The 16,705-nt window shown below is 40.7% G+C and overlaps 1 protein-coding gene across 2 annotated transcripts in view; it reads left to right on the top strand.

The window, feature by feature from the left end:
* Positions 1–50: 50 nt before the first annotated feature.
* The window catches only part of TRAPPC8 (trafficking protein particle complex 8), a 94,926-nt gene continuing 78,271 nt past the window's right edge, over positions 51–16,705 (top strand). Inside the window, exons 1-3 of one of the 2 annotated variants that reach the window (XM_024216518.3) lie at positions 51–309; positions 12,168–12,362; positions 15,011–15,094. In XM_024216518.3, the coding sequence (XP_024072286.2) occupies positions 153–309; positions 12,168–12,362; positions 15,011–15,094 (436 nt within the window). In that variant the 5' untranslated portion in view covers positions 51–152. The remainder of the gene's footprint in view (positions 310–12,167; positions 12,363–15,010; positions 15,095–16,705) is intronic. The other variant, XM_024216519.3, reaches the window with a different exon arrangement.

The raw sequence follows: 16,705 nt of genomic DNA, 5'->3' as shown, positions 1-16,705 counted from the left end.
GCCGGCGGGGTAGATTTGGTGGCGCTGGGAGTGCGTGCGGCCCTGTCCCGGCCGGAGCGCGTTAGCCGGTTCGGGGCTGAGGGAGCAGGAGGCGGCGGCGGTGGTCGGGCGGGAGAGCGGCTGCGGAGCGGCGCGGGGCCTGCGGCGGGGAGATGGCCCAGTGCGTGCAGTCGGTGCAGGAGTTCATCCAGGACTCGTTCGTGCCCTTGGTGGCCGCGCTGTGCAGCGAGGAGGCGGAGAGACTCACCCGCAAGAACAACCTGGGCTTCTCCGAGCTGGTGAAGCCCTTCTGCCGCCTCACCTCGGAAGGTCTGTGCCGGCAGCGGGTGGGACGGGGCTTGTTTACATGGCAGCCGCCGGGGCGGGGCAGGGGAGCTGTCACTTGCACCCACCCTAGGGCCGGGGGTGGGGAGGGTATTGGGGGCGTCCTGCTCCCACCCCGGCCTGCTGCTGCGGGCCCGGCTGAATGGTACTTGTCCTGCTCGCCACGCCGCCGTGCGCCGCCGGGCCGGGGCCAGGAGATGCGAGCCTCTCCCAGTTCTTGGCCCGAGCGGTTGCCGAGGAACAGATTCAGATCGGGGCAGGTATCCCCGAGCCCCGCTTCCGTGTCACGCCGGGGGAAGGGGTGACTCGCTTTTGAGGGACGATTCCCAGTCAGTCTTATCTGACCTGGAAGGTGGGGGGAGGAGACCTCCTGGATGTGGGGCTGCTCCGGGGCGTAGCAGTACACACAGCTTAGAAGTGACTCTCTTTTCGCGGGGGGGGGGGTTATTAACCCGTGAAGTTCTTTGTTTTAAATACCAGTGTAGTGAAATCTCGCTTGTTCAGGTTTTCCCCAGAACGTTTGACATCCCACTTGCCAGAAGTTTGCAGGCATATACTGCAGTAAGACCCGTTTTAAAGGAACAGTGATTTTAAATTGAATGTCTTTTTAAAGTTCAGCTCATGAGGAGAATTACAGGTAGCTCTGTAGCATTTAATATTGGTTTGTTTTCTAAGCAGCATCAACTGAACTGAGTTTTATGTCAGTTTCTTATGGTGGGGAAAAAATTACAGAAGTTCAAGCAAGTCAAGTTCCTCAAAATACTTCTTGAATTGCATCTGAGTTACTTTATAAAGCGTTTCAGTGGATTCTACCAACTTGAAAGCTAAACAATTTAAAATGTTAAAAGTAGTTCCATGCATTACACCTGCCCTGAATTCACCTGCCAGTCTTTGTTTGCAACCATATTTTTCTGCTTTCAGAAATATTTCCTCCCTCTTTTTGTTGCAATATGGAAAAACTCTCAAACTACAGAGGAATCTGGTTGACTGGAAGATGACAAACAATGTGCATAGTAAACACAATGTGCAAAATATATATTTTTTCTACTGTCCTTTAGTTGTAGCCATTCTAGGTGTTGTAATAGTAGTAGGTTAAAAAGTGAGCACTTTTTTAAGGAGAGGAGCAGCAAATGTAGGCCTCCTCCAACCCACTGCTATCCTTTGAATTTCTCACAATTGCCAATAGGCAAAATTGAAAGTCAAACTTGTATGAGATAAATTTACATTTAATCTTTCTAAACTAAATGATCATGCTGGACCTTATTTGCTCTTGGGTTTGAGACATCCTAGTCTATTCTGCATATTTAGTGGACGTAATTTTATTAACGTCTCTTTTTAAAGGACACATAATGACACAACTGTCTGATACATATCACATAATTTCTAGTACTTCTTGCTCTGTACTTCAAGACCAAACTATGTATTCAAATGTGTTAACATTTTTATTATAGATACAATTCTTGCCAACCTTTCATTAAAATAAAAATCATGCCAACTTTCCAGGTTTAATTGAATACTCAGATTGTTGCTTAAGAAAGCCAAAAGAAATATGTGCGGTTTAAGGATCAACCTCCATCCCTTGTATAAGCAATCTGTGGGGTCACACAGGTCATAGAAATGTAGGACTGGAACGGACCTCAAGAGATCATCTAGTCTAGTTCCCCCAGGCTGAGGCAGGCCCAAGTAAACCTAGACATTCCTGGCAGGGGTTTATCTAACCTGTTTTTAAAATCTCTAAGATGGGAATTCCAGAACCTCCCTTGGAACCCTATTCCAGTATTTGGTTAGGTTAGATAGAGGGAAGAACTTTCTAACTCTCCCTTGCTGCAGATTAGGCTGATACTACTTGTCCTGTCTTCAGTGGGCATGGAGAACAATTGATCGTTGTCCCCTTTATAATAGCTCTTAGCATAGGCATCTATACTTGGAGCTGGGGGCTGTGATTCTTAGCTCAGGTAGGTGTGCTCATGCTAGCTCTTTTTGAGCTATCTTGCTAAAAATAGTAGTGTACCCGAAGTGGCAATGGCGAGCAGCAAGGAGGGCTAGCTTCCCCGAAATTGTACGCAAAGGTCCAGATGGATTTGTACTCAGGGTGACTAGCCTGTGTCGCTGCCTGCCACTGTCCATTCTACAGTGTCTACACTACTGTTTTTAGCATGCTAGCTTGATGAGAGCTAGCATGAGCGTATCTAATCAAGCTCAGAATCACACCCCAAGCTCCAAATGTAGATGGAGCCATAGTTGAAGATTATCAGGTTTTCCCTCAGTCGTCTTTTCTCTAGACTAAACATGCACAGTTTTTTAACCTTTCCTCATAGGTTAGGCTTCCTAAACCTTTTGTCATTTTTCGTTGCTGTCTTTTTGGACTCTCTCCAGTTTGTCTGCATCTTTCTTAAAGCGTTGTGCACAAAACCAGACACAGGACTGTGTGGGACAGTTACCTCCTGTGTTTTAAATATGACAGGAAAGTTTCAGGAAAAGTTGTAGTGGACAACTAGGGAAAAACTTTGCTATAGAAGTTTCTTCCCAATGTCTATCTGGTTACACTTGTCAGAGGCAGAAAGATTTAATTTCTTAACTTTCTGCATCCTGTTAATAGATCCCAGGATATTAGCCATATTGACAGTAGCATCACATGGTTGGCTTATAGTCAACTTGTAATGCCCTTTAGCCCCTACCTTTTTTTTTTTAAATGGAGATATCCTATCTCCTAGAACTGGAAGGGACCTTGAAAGGTCATTGAGTCCAGCCCCCTGCCTTCACTAGCAGGACCAAGTACTAATTTTGCCCCAGATCCCTAAGTGGCCCCCTCAAGGATTGAACTCACAATCCTGGGCTTAGCAGGCCAATGCTCAAACCACTGAGTTATCCCTCCTCCCCATTTCCAGCAGCACTATTTTGCTTTGCCAACTATTCTCCATTTTGTATCTATTTGATTTTTTTCTTCTTAAGTGTAGTACTTTGTACTTTTTTGAATTTCATCTTGTTGATTTTAGACCAATTTTCCAATTTCAGTTATTTTGAATTCTAATCCTGGCCTCCTTAAGTGCTTGCAACTCCTCCCAACTTGGTATCATCTGCAGATTTTATAAGCATACTCTCCATTCCGTTATCCAAGTCATTGATGAAATTGTTGAATAATAGTGGACCCAGGACAGACTACTCCAAGACCCCACTAGATACATCCTCCCAGTTTGACAGCGAACCATTAATAGCTACTGTTTTGAGTACAGTCTTTCAACCAGTTATACATCCACATTATAGTAATTTAATCTAGATCACATTTCCCTAGTTTGCTTATGAGACTGTCACGTAGGCCTGTGTCAAAAGGCTTACTAAAATGAAGATGTATCACATCTACTGCTTCCCTCATCCAGTAGGCCAGTCAAGGAAGGAAGCAGTGCTGGTTTGACATGATTTGGTTCCCTCTTGTACCAGTTGTAAATGTTCCATATTTTTCTAAATGACAGCTATTAACTTATTCTGTAGTCAGTGACGTAAAGATGCTGTGTTTGTGACTTCAGTTACTACCTGCTACTTTTGTTGGTGTCTATATAAACAGCCCTATTTACTCCATGGCAAGGTGGAACTAAATTCCAAAGCAATGTTAATTTATTTTTATCCGAATAAAATATCTTCAATCCACCGTCAAAACACATACAACTATGGCTCATAGTTGAAGACTTATTTGATGACTTTTGAGGATGAGGATGTTTTCTCCAGGCACCTTGGCTCCATTGTCCAGGCTGCCTGGTTCTAAACTTCCTGTGTGTGTCAGGGAAGTGAAGAGCTTGAGGCCACTTCCTGTGGCTTGGCTCTCTGGGCTTTGGCTGCTGTGTCTTAATTCAGCAGACCACACACTCTGGCTGCAAGTTGACTCCTGCTTTAGTTGCATGGAAAATACAGGGAGTACACACTATAATTAACTCCCTCTTGTGGGGAAAGCTGGAGAGCAAGAGGCAACTGCAAATCAGGGAGCAGAAAATGTGTTATCAGGTACTTAGCTGTGGCCAAATGGAAAGTTCTGTCTATGCTATGGCATAGCTATGCCTCCTGTATCTATGCTATCTTCTTGGTCCTAGCTCAGGTGGCTATCCTGAGCCATTGCCTCAATGTCCACACTGCTAGTTTTAGCACCGCAGCATGAGGGAGCCTGTCTGCTAGTGTTGAGAGGCTTGTTCCCAGCTGCAGTCTAGACACACCCTTATTGGCAGTTAAATTGATGCAGCCAATTTGTAGCTTGATTCTTTTTAAGATTAATTTATTTACTGAAAAAGTGTATTCCTACTTTACAAGGGCTTGTCTAGATGGGGAAATAGCCCACAATAGCTATTCCTCAGTAGCTACCTGTGTGAACATTCTTATTCTGAATTCGTTTAAAACCGCACAAAGGCACTCTTAGTGTGGAATAAGAGTGTCAACTTGGGGAGTTAATGTGGAATAGCTGTTGTGCTTTGGATTCACACTATAGCTTATTTTGCAACAGCTTTCCCCTGTGGACAAGCCCTTATATAATAGGAAGATATGAATTGCCATACTGGACCAGATTAGTGGTTCTTCTAGTGCAGGGGTCAGCAACCTATGGCATGCATGCCGATTTTGAGTGGCACGCTGCCGAGGTCCCGGCCCTCAGCCCCACTCAGCCCCTCCCCGCCCACTGCTCTCCCCTGCTGGGGCAGGAGGCAGAAGCTTGGTCCTGCGGCAGCCAAGCTTTCCCCCCTCCCCCGCTTCTTCCCCCAGCGTGGTGCTTTCCTGCCCCTCCTCCTCCTCCCTGCGCCGATCAGCTGATCGCCCTGGGGAGGGGGAGCGGAGCGGAGCAGAGCCGAGCGGCAGCGTGCTCCCTGCTCCATAGAGGAGGCAGAGAAGAGGTAGGGACCGGACTTTGGGGAAGGGGGTGGAACAGGGCATATCCCTTCCAGCCCCCTGCCATGAGCCTCTTAGGGCAGGGGGCTGGGAGCACCCCCACGAGCCAAGCACCCCAGCCCTCTGCCCTGAATCCCCCCACACACACCCAGCCTTCTGCCCTGCACCGCCACACACCCCCACCCCTCTGCCCCCCCCCCCCCCCCCCCCAGGTCTGGGTCCCGGCTGCCGGCCCCTTGCCAGCCGGCGTCCCGGCCTCAGGCCCCGCTCAGCCCGCTGCCAGCATAGGTGAACAGAACCCCAGGCTGGCAGCGGGCTGAGTAGGCTGGTGGTGTAAGATCAGCATTTTAATTTAACTTTAAATGAAGCTTATTAAACATTTTGAAAACCTTGTTTACTTTACATACAACAATAGTTTAGTTATATAATATAGACTTATAGAGAGAGACTTTCTAAAAAACGTTAATATGTATTACTGGCATGCGAAACCTTAAATTAGAGTGAATAAATGAAGACTCGGCACACCACTTCTGAAAGGTTGCCTACTAGTGCCATATGCTGTTTCTGACATCAGCCTGTACTAGGTACTTAAGAGAAAGTTTCAGGAAAACTTGTAGTGGACAACTAGGGAATAATTTTGCTATAGGGAAAGTTTCTTCCTAGTGTCCATCAAATTAGCACTTGTCAGAGACAGGAAGAATTAATCCCTTAACTTTTTGTATCCTGTGTAATTTATACTCTTGTGTATATATAAATGTCTATTCCTCTTTTGAATCTTGCAAAGCTATTGGTTTCAGTGATGATTTGTGGAACTCATGAGCACAAGTTAATTATTCATTGTCTTTATAAAAAAAAAGGTTTTCTTTAATGAAGTTTAAATTTGTCACCTTTGAATTTCATCAAATATCCCATTTTATTATGGAAAAGAGTAAATAACTGTAGGAGTCCTCAAATTATTTTAAGTATCCGATTCAATATTTTGTATACCTCTATCGTGTCCCCTCATAATTGTTTCCTAACTGAACTGTTGCAATTTCTTCAGTCTTCATTTGGAAGCTTTTTCATGCCTCTGATTGTTGCTGGTGGCTGTCTCTGAACACCTGATTTCTGCTGTATCTTTTTTTGAGCAAGAGTAACCAGAGCTGAATATAGTATTTCAGGAATTAATATGAAAGTTATTAGCTATTTCATGCCATGTGTCATCTCAATTTATGGGTGGTTGAACACGTCTACATTCTGAGCGGAAGTTTTAATTGACCTTTTATTTTTATTTAATTTAATTGACCTCTGATTATTGCCTGATAATCAAAAAGTCACCTAGAACAGTGACATCTTAGATAGTAAACTCTTTGGAGCAGGTAGCTATCATCATGTTATCTGTTTGTACTGTGCCTAGCACAATGGGACCCTGATCCATGTAATACAAATAATACCTTTCATAGAAGTATGGCTTTACTTATAAGATAAAATTATGCAGAATAAGTCTTATATGTTTGATGGTACTAAACTGCTGAATTAGAGAGGGAAATCTAAAAGGGAATCTTAAATCTCTCAGGTCCATTATTTTGAATTTCTGGTATTTTTGCACAAGAGTTCTCTCTTTGTATGTGTATAAAGCTCTTTTACAGTGAGGGCCAATACTGTTTGAGATTCTTGAGGTGCTACTGCAATACAAATAACTTTTATACAAAGAAATGACAGATTTAGATACTACTCATTTAGTTTTACTTTGTCTTGTACTGTCTTTATTCTGGACTCTGGCACCCCAATTAACCACCTGCCGAGGATTAACTACTCTAATGTGAAATCTCTACAACATATATAGTCACTTATTTAATATACGGTAAATTTGTAGTATGGATTTTTGTCTATAATTAACATAACCCATAACAACAGGCCTATCAGAAAATAGGCTCTGAGAAATAGTCAGATTTGCGATGGTAGAAAATCTTAAGCGTGGGTTCAAAGCATTTTTTACAAATGCTCAAAATCTTGGAAAAGTCCTTAAAAATCCTAATTTAGGGTTTGATCCCATGGACAAGTTTTACATGAAGGAATTGATTTTGTTGCCCCAATTATCACATATTACCTTAAAAAAACCCCTAACATTCTGCAATAACTAGAAGATTTAATGAAAGTGTGACTTTTAAAAAAATCTTCCTGAGATAAGAAATTGAAAACATGCCATGGCTTTATATTTGTTGCTTTCAGGCTTATTGTTAAAGAACCTTATAAGAGGTATGGATAACAGCTACAAAATGTGTTTTGGTAATGTTTCTGTGTGTTTTGGTAATGATCAACACAGACTTGTTTTGTAAAGCAAATGAAGGTGTATCGTTTAGATAAATAGAACAGGAGTACTTGTGGCACCTTAGAGACTAACAAATTTAGATAAATGGCACTGTAGGTTCTAAGAGACCAGCGAAAAGGTGTTACTTAGTTTCTTCCATTTTGAAAGATTCTGTTGCTTTGCTGGTACTAATAATACCTTTTAAAAACAGAGGCGAGACAAGGTGGGTGAGATAATCTTTTTCTTGGACCAACTTCTGTTGATGAGAGAGACAAGCTTTTGAGCCACAGAGAGCTCTTCTTCAAGTCTGGGAAAGGTAGTCCCAGCATTACAGAGAGCTCTGTGTAGCTTGAAAGCTTGTCTCTCTCATCAACAGAAGTTGGTCCAAGAAAAGATATTATCTCACCTACCTTATCCCTCTAATATCCTGGGACAGAAACGGCTACAACTACACTGCATTTGAAAACAGAAGAAATGTTTAAAGTGCAGCCATTGTGTATATATTCTCCAACTCCTGGGAATTTTGCCAAGTTCTCCTTAAAGGAGACACTTTGGTTCTGGGGTGAACAGAGTTGAGCTAACTAAAAGAGGAAGACTCTTTTGATAACTGTATACCCATTTCTCCCCTGTGCCTGCCCCCCCTCCTCCAAATTAACTTCACTAAGTGTGGAAAATATAATGGATTGTCACATTTCTAAAGCACTTGCATTGTAGTGCACTGTACTCTGAACATGGAATTTCTTGTTCAAGGAATGCCCACAAAGGAAGAATAGCTGTCTTCCATTATCAACATTTAACTGGAAGGATCAGACTCCAAGTGGTGCAGGGGCAGTCCATTAACTTGGGAACACTTGGGAAGGAATATAAAACCTTATGTTTCATGGTTTAAACCAATCTTTAATGATTAGGGCAAGGCCTTCATGGGGGCAGCTTACTCCACGTATTGCTTATTGCCAGTGTTCTTGCACTGTCTTTTGGAGTATCTGATGCTGACCGCTGTTGGAGACAGGATACTGGGGTAAATGGACCACAGATCTGATCCTTTGTGGCAGTTCCTGTGTTCCTATGCAATGTGTCCTTAAGATGCCAAGACTTGGCTTTAGGGAGTGAGTTCCCCAATGATTCCACAGACAAAGCTCTGCGCTTGGGTCCTATGATGTATACCCTAGGTTCAGTCAGCCTATTCCTGTTGATTGCATCTCCAAAGTAGGGTTCAGAGAGCTGGTCTCTGAGATTACCAGGCCTCAGCCAATTTAGGGTTTAATGGAAGGGACTGAGGAGCCAAACTTTAAATTGGCTTCCAAGCCAGTGCTGGATCCAATGTAGAGTACAGAGTGCTGGTGAATGTGTCCTTGTCTCTGTCCTACTTGACAACTAAAGATGATCGTGTGAGGCATTCTGAAAAATCATGCACAATTATTTGCTTTTAAAAATGACACAAAAAACCCCATGTTTTCTTCACAGCAGGTTTTTTGAAGTCCTGCATATGGTAATGCCTTTGGGGTGATGGGAGGGAACTGTAACAGCTATATTCTAGCTTTGAGGTTCTCAAACTGGGAGTCGGGACCCCTTAGGGGGTCATAAGATTATTACTTGGGGGGTCACAAGCTGTCAGCCTCCATCCCAAATCGTGCTTTGCCTCCTGCATTTATAATGGTGTTAAATATGTACAAAGTGTTTTTAATTAATAAGGGGGGGGTCACACAGAGAGGCTTGCTACGTGAAAGGAGTCACCAGTGCAAAAGTTTGAGAACCACTATTCTAGCTCTTGTAATTGAAACTGGTAAATATAGGATTGATGGCAATTACCTTCACTCTTGTTCACTTTCTTGAGATGGTGCCTACAGTGAATGCATAATATAGTGGTTCTCCTCTCCATTCTGAGGTCTTAATGGATTTGAGTGTTGCTAATGGCCTCAAGTTAAGAATAGACAAGAGTTCAAGAACCATTCTTCTTGGTCATGATGAACTCTAGTTCACATCTACTAACTTTTTTCTTTTCTGGCTGTCCCAAAGTGAGGGGGGTTAGTTTTAATGGAAAGGGACTCTTTAATCTCAAGTAGTCACACATGGAAAAGATAGCATAAACCCACCTGTGCTGGTAGCATGAACTTTTGCTTTCATAAACCACATTGCTTAACATGTAACTTTTTCACGTGGACACTTAAAACTTATCTACAACTTTCTTTCCCTTCTACCCATTTTTTCTTTAAATAGTAGGATAGTTATCTAGTGAACATAGACTTTTAATGTCTAACACCTTTTTTGATTAACTATTCTCTTGTTTGTAGTATGTCAGTTTAGCATGGAATGGCTTGCTAATCAGTAACTATCTTATTTTCTTTGACATATAGCCCCTTTGATTTCTCTGTCAGTTGTCAGCTGACCTATTACTAAGTCATTCCATGACCAAAATTTCCTGGGAGCTCTTGAAATTTTTCTTATTCTGTTAGGGATTAAGGCAGCACATAACATCCTAGATTCTCTTAATTGTTTAAGAAATCTAGTTACAACAGTAGAATCTCCCACAGAAAGGTTTTAATTAAGACATTTAGACATTGTTTTTGACTGCCAGTTTACAAATCTTGCTTTTAACCATGTTTGATTCTTGGAAATTAAAAAAAAATTCTGAAAATGACTTTTTTGCATCTATGCAAAATCTTTCAGGGGAACACAATTTAAGCGATTTAAAAATGACTTGGTTTATTTTATGAAGTAGGTTTTGTGCAATTTGAGAACTAAAATTGTTAGATTCAGAACCATAGCCCATGCATTTGTTAAAGCTGCATAGGAAGTTGGAATTAAAACTGGATATTGAACAGAATCTATATTTTACAAAGGAGCAATGTAAAACATGTAATGTTAATATATTTTTACTGTTGCAATTTTGATGGTCAAAATTTAATTTTGGTTAAATAATGGATCTTGGTTTTAAATAAAAAAACTAATGGGAAACTGATGAATATGCCATGGTTTGTCACAGCATTTATAAGAAATCTATTCCTGTCAAGAATCATTTGAGAAAAATCCGGACTTTATCAAACTACATGATTAAAAAATGGTTGGTGGTATTTTTGACACTGGCAGTTTGTCATCTTAGTATTTTTGACAAACCGTTGAGTGAAACTTCTTGGGAGTTTGCTATGCTTGTCTCTTTAAAATCCAGCTAAGACAGCCAAGTTTCTGGGCTTTGGTTAAAAGACATCTAATTAGTTCATAAAGACATTCAAAATGAACATTACTTTGTCATAGTTAATCTTCAGCCATTGAAGGTAAGCTAATTGTCTATCCTATTGTCAAGGTATTGCAGCATGTTTGGTATGTAACAGGAGACAGTAATTAGAGGCTGTGAGAGTTTGTAGGCATAACAACAGAAGTGTGATAGTCTTATCTCTGAATTATTTTGTTCTGGTTTGTGAAAATACTAATTTTGTGAAACAACTCTCTGGATAGTCACCTCTGATGGCTTGCTATTAGAGCTTCCACTGAAATAATTCTGAGAGCTCCATAACAAGCCTCTCAGAGCCTTTTTGGTTGGCTTTTATTGAGGATTCTTTTGTAACTTGGGTTATTGACTGTTGGCTTCTGTGTAACTATTGTGCTCGCTCATTACAACTGACATGCACATGCCCAATGTTTTCTTTGAGTTGTGGGAGTAAAATGAATTGAGGTGGCTGAATCCAGGTCCTTAAATGTATTTGACTGTTGCTCTGCTCATCATTACAATACCTAACCCCTAGGTGGCCTGCTTCTAAGTGGAATTTTTAGCTTCAAGCTAGGTGCCTATCTTTTCCATATAATGCCTGGGGAGAGCTCAGTGCCTGATTAAGGGATTTTCAGAAGATGGACAGTTGAATGGGGAGCTTCGTGAGCTAGCCAGGAGTAATGCTGAGGAGCGGCTGACTTGGTGCACCTGTCTGATGGGCCTGAGATAGGCAACTCCTTCCACTTGGGATCCTCAACTGTGAACCCTCTCGTAGAGTTAGGTACCGAAGCCAGGTCAACTGATCCAGTATTCCATATCCTTGCAGCTGAAACCATATGTCTGTCTCCTACTCATGCTTGATTCCACTCTTGTGTTTGCTCTACATTTTTCTGTGCCCTCCCGTGTCTTTTGTGCAGGTCTCTGCTGCTTTTCCATCTATTGATGGCCTGCATCTTGGCTTCCTGAAGTGGGGGCTGGCAGGCAACAGTGTTAGGCATATTTAGAGCACACTTTTGAGATTGTTTAGTTTGAGAATCCAACTTTGGGGCCACCAGAGTTTTGGCTTGTTAACTGTGGGGTGGTATAAGTGCTAGTATCGGACTGGTGGGGGCTTAAGCATCTATGGATTTAGATAATAGCTGAACAGTGGCTTTGAAAGTGTCAATGGTGCCTAAATGGTGGATTTAGCCAACTAAAGAGTCAGACACAGGTCTAAGTCCATTTAAGGATTGGGGTCCTAGCCTATATATTTTCATTTAATACTTTGGTATTAAGGACTATCTTATTCCAGTATGAAACTAGGGTGGCATGGAGAAAATTGTAATTTAACCCAAGAACAATCTTTTTAGTTATGTAAGTTCTCTTTAAATTTTGAATATCTTTTGTCAAAGAAATGTTGATGTATCCAGAACTAAAATACAGGTGTTGCAATAAAATATTCAGTTTAAGAAAATCATTTTCTTTTTTTTTTTTTTTTTTTTTTAGTTCACATGAGAGATCCTAACAACCAGCTTCACGTAATTAAAAACTTGAAAATTGCTGTCAACAACATTATTACCCACTCACCTCAGCCAGGAGGCATTCGGAAACTTCTAAATGATGTTGTATCTGTCAGTCAACCAGCTGAAGGATTAGTAACTAATGTGATTACTGCAGGAGATTATGATCTCAACATTAGTGGTATGTAACAAGATTTATTCTGTGTATTTTTTTTATATTTTTCCACTATCTTAAATTGGAGTTTTCTACTTTTTCAAAACATTTACAGTGGTAGCTTATTTTTACTTAATACAGTTTCCTTGACGATTGAGTACTACTGCTAAATTATTAATATTGTGATGCTTATTTAAAGTACTTTGGTAGTACACATTAGAATTTTTACTCAATAACTTGTTTCATCATATGTAACTTGATTCCAAATGTTAATGTAATGCAGAAAACACTTGTTGATCAGATTTAATATATTAATTCCGTTGTGAATTGTTAATGGTGACAAAGAAAAGTTTTATCTATATTAAAAAAAAAAATCTTCCAATTATTTTGGGCAAATACTCTTCCATCAGATTTTATTGCCACCTTTCAAGTTTATAAAGCTGCCAACTACATTCTGAAATCAAATATTTAAGGCATTATGCACTGTTGTATTATAGAAAATTATTTTTTTTACTGAGTGTAATTGTAAGCATATAGTGTACTTGATCTGGGGCATCTAAATCTGTGAAAATAAGTCCATAACACTGCCACCATAATACTGTCATATTTTGAAGCTGTACCTAACTTTTTTTTTTTTCCTATACTCATCCTCACTAGATTGCCAACCCCAAGCTCTTAAAATCATGATTTTAAAAATAAACTTTGGGAAGCAGGGGGAATATTTGCTTGCCTTCTTGTTTTTGAGCCTTTAAGATTGACATGTGTAAATTCTTCGCTGCAGCTCTGATGGTTAGAAACAGTTTTAAATGAAAGTTTAAACTTTTTATATCATTGCCCAAAACTTCAGGAACTGAAGCATTAAGGAAAATACCAAATATCATGAGATGTGATTGGCAATTCTGAACTCCTCCAAGTTAAGGCCATAGTCCAGGAAAGTATTTGCTTAACTGCAAGCATGTTAGTATGAATATCCTATTGAACTACTTGTGTGCTTAAAAATTTCAGCATACACTGAAGTCCTTTGCTGGATTTAGGACCTTAGTGAGCCATTAATAGCTTCTGATATCTGCTTGTTATTGTGGTGTGTTTCTTTAGAATATCTGAAAATCAGCATTAATATTGTAGGGTGTCTTTCAGTTTTAAATAACTGAACCCTGTAACATGATATGAAATGTTGGTGATTAATCTCTTAAATTTCAGTGTTCCGGGGTAGTTTCTTGCAGAAACAATTAGTTTGTAGAGGCACTTTCACAGTTTCCATGTCTCTAGCTGCCTATAAAAGATGTTGCTTAAGTCTTCCTTACATAGTGAAAACCTTCAGAAATATGGAGATTTGGATGCATATGGAATTCCCATCTTGCATGTACCATAGTGCATTATTCATGAGAAGTCTCCCATAATCTTCTTCCAAACACTGCATTTTTTCAGGTTGAGTATATTGGAATACAACATTGGAATATCTGTTTTTCCTGTAATGCTGTAAATAGTGACCTGGGTCCAGTTATCTACGAATTTGAATAACTGTTACACACACACACACACACACACACACACACACACACCCACCCACCCACCCTCTGTTCTTCCTGTCAAAACTGAGTTTCGTGTTTCTAATCATCCTTGTCAGGAAGCCCCCTGACAATATATAGGGAGAGCCATATATTCTGGATGCATGAATCTGCCTCCCCTAGAATACTATCTTTAAACTGAATTTTATTACTTTTTTGGGCTCTTCTGTTTTACGGCACTCTGGGGAACTAGCAGTATACTGCCAGGATATATCTGCTCTTGCTGGCCAATGTAACTCTGTTGTATTGTGTTAGGGCATGACAGACTCCCTGATCTCTGTGCTGAAAGCTGTTAAGAAAAGTACTCAAAGTGGTGTTCCACAACCTTCTCCCTCAACAAGTAATATGAATGTTGTTTTTTTAATATTGCTGTGAGTTTAATTGCAAACCTGTGAGAGCCTGTGAAACTGCTTCTCGTGGCCATAGTAACTCTTTTTGGTGTGATAACCATAAAGTACTTTAGCCTCTTTTTTTTAATTAAGTTACTGTTCTTATTTGTAGTAGATGAAACTGTTCTTTATCAGTTTACCACAAGGTATGAAATTTCAATTATGTGGTGTTTTTAAAATCTTTTTATTAATAGCAAAGAACAAGGAAATGACCATCAGCTGCATTACAGCTTAAAAATGAAGAAACTTTATCCTGGAGAACTGTGATGCATTATACAATTTAGCTGACTTGTAACTAGTTCTGTTCATTACTCTTACTTAATCCCTTTTCTGTTACAGCTGTTGTCTTCATAATCTGAGAAATTTGGCAAAGGATTAGCTATTTAAGGTTATAGTCTCCTCTCTCTGGAAAAACTGACAAATAGAAATGTTTAATCCTTTTAATGTATGGTTCTGATTCTTTACGTGCAAACCCCAATGTCCATTGAAATCAATGGGAGTTTGGGGTGCACAAGAAATGAAGATCTCTGATAGCATATGGTGAAATGTCTAACTTTTGTAGTATGAAATACTTAGTTTTCAGGAGACAAATTGTTTCAGGCCCTGATGGCGGATGTGGTACAGTACTTTACTCTTTCACATTACCAAAACCTAAGAGCAGATAGTATATATGCACCTGACACTGGTTAGCTTAATAATATCATGTTTTCTCTATCAGATCGCTCAGTTAAAGCTAGTGTTCCTTGGTACAATAATTGGAAAGACACACTGATGGAACTGAACACATCCACGTTTTATTCAGGTATTTTTTTTTTGTGATTGGTGCGGGTTTGCCAAATTGCCCTTTATCTATTCCTTTTCCGTGTGCCTCGTCCACCTTTCCTTACCATCCTGCTGTAGCTGTTCAGCACTTTCTTTGGCATAGATGTGTGTAGTCCTCATTTTTTTCCAAAAATAAAAATTGTTGGTGATGGTTGTATGATTTTTCTTCTTTTATTATCCATGTTTCTACTCTTGCTGCTAATTAACAAATTATTTGTGGTCATTCCATAGGGTCACACTAAGTGCAAAGTGAACAGATAGATTTCTGATACACAAAAATTGGTTTCCCCCTGCCTTGTTTGGCCACATGGAATTGTACATTGTCAGACTGTTCTAGTATTTAAAATGAAAATACTTCCCTCTTTTATTCTTCTCAGTTATTCTATGTGAATAGTAGTATTGCTCATTTTATAACCTTAATAATAATAATAATGATCTACAGTAAAAGTTCCTTTATCCTATTGAAGTTTTCTGTGTGGATTTGATTCATTCTCAAGAGTACAAAACTTTATAAGAGCTCTTCTGTCTTAGTTAATAATTGTTGTTGCAAAGAAATGAGGTGGCTTTTACTTAGTTTGCTAATTTATAACATGACGTGCTGTTATAACTAAGGCTAAGGTTTTGTCAGGGATATTTTTAGTAAAAGTCATGGACAGGTCACGGGCAATAAAGAAAAATTCACGGAAGCCTGTGACCTGTCCATGACTTTTTTACTAAAAATATTCCTGACAAAATGGGGAGCCCAGCTGCAGGGTCTCCACACAGTCTGCAGAGGTTGGGCAGCTGCGGGGTGCCCTTCCAAGCTCTGGGGGCCCCGGCTGCCTTTGGGGGCTTGGAGCTCTAGGGTACCCCCCTCCATCCACACCGGCCGGGAGCTTTGAAGGTGGCTCGGAACTCTGGGGGCCCAGCTGCCCTCGGTGGCTCAGAGCTTTGGGGTACCCCTGCGGTGGCTCCCGGGTCTCCCACGGCAGCCAGGAGCTCCGGGGGCCCCCACCATCTGCAGTGGCCAGGAGCTGCGGGGGAGCCCCACTGCCCAAGGTGGCCAGGAGCTATGGCCACACCGCTTGTGGTGGCCGGGAGCTCCGGGGGACGGGACCGCCACCCCGGGCCCCTGCAGCTCCTGGGCGACATGGCTGAATTCATGGAGGTCACTGGAAGTCACGGATTCCGTGACCTCCATGAAAAAATCGTAGCCTTCATTATAATCTATAAAAATAACTAGATCTGTGATCTTAAATATTTAGCTTAAAGATTGTACACAATGAGGTTACACCTGCAATTTAAAAAATCAGGTTTGCTATTGAAGTTTCCTTTTCAGAGGGTGCTAAATGCTTTCTCCTGAATGTGCCAGAACATCACGTATATGTACTTTTTGATATATGCACTTTCCTTTTACTCAATGAGCAAACTGTATGTAAGACTTGGATAAATTAAACTCTCATTTCTGTGGCTTCTAATAGAAAGTAAATGACTTATTTCCATATGGAAAATGTTTGCTGTTGAGCAGTATTTGCTACCTTAATTAAATTTTCAGGTGTGCTTATTACTGGTACTCTAAACCTCATGCACTGTAGTGAGGATTGGACAGGGT

This window comes from Terrapene carolina, unplaced genomic scaffold (genome assembly GCF_002925995.2).
Source record: "Terrapene carolina triunguis isolate 2854851 unplaced genomic scaffold, T_m_triunguis-2.0 Scaffold58, whole genome shotgun sequence".
NCBI lineage: Eukaryota > Metazoa > Chordata > Testudines > Emydidae > Terrapene > Terrapene triunguis.
This window is presented reverse-complemented; position numbering and strand designations above follow the sequence as displayed.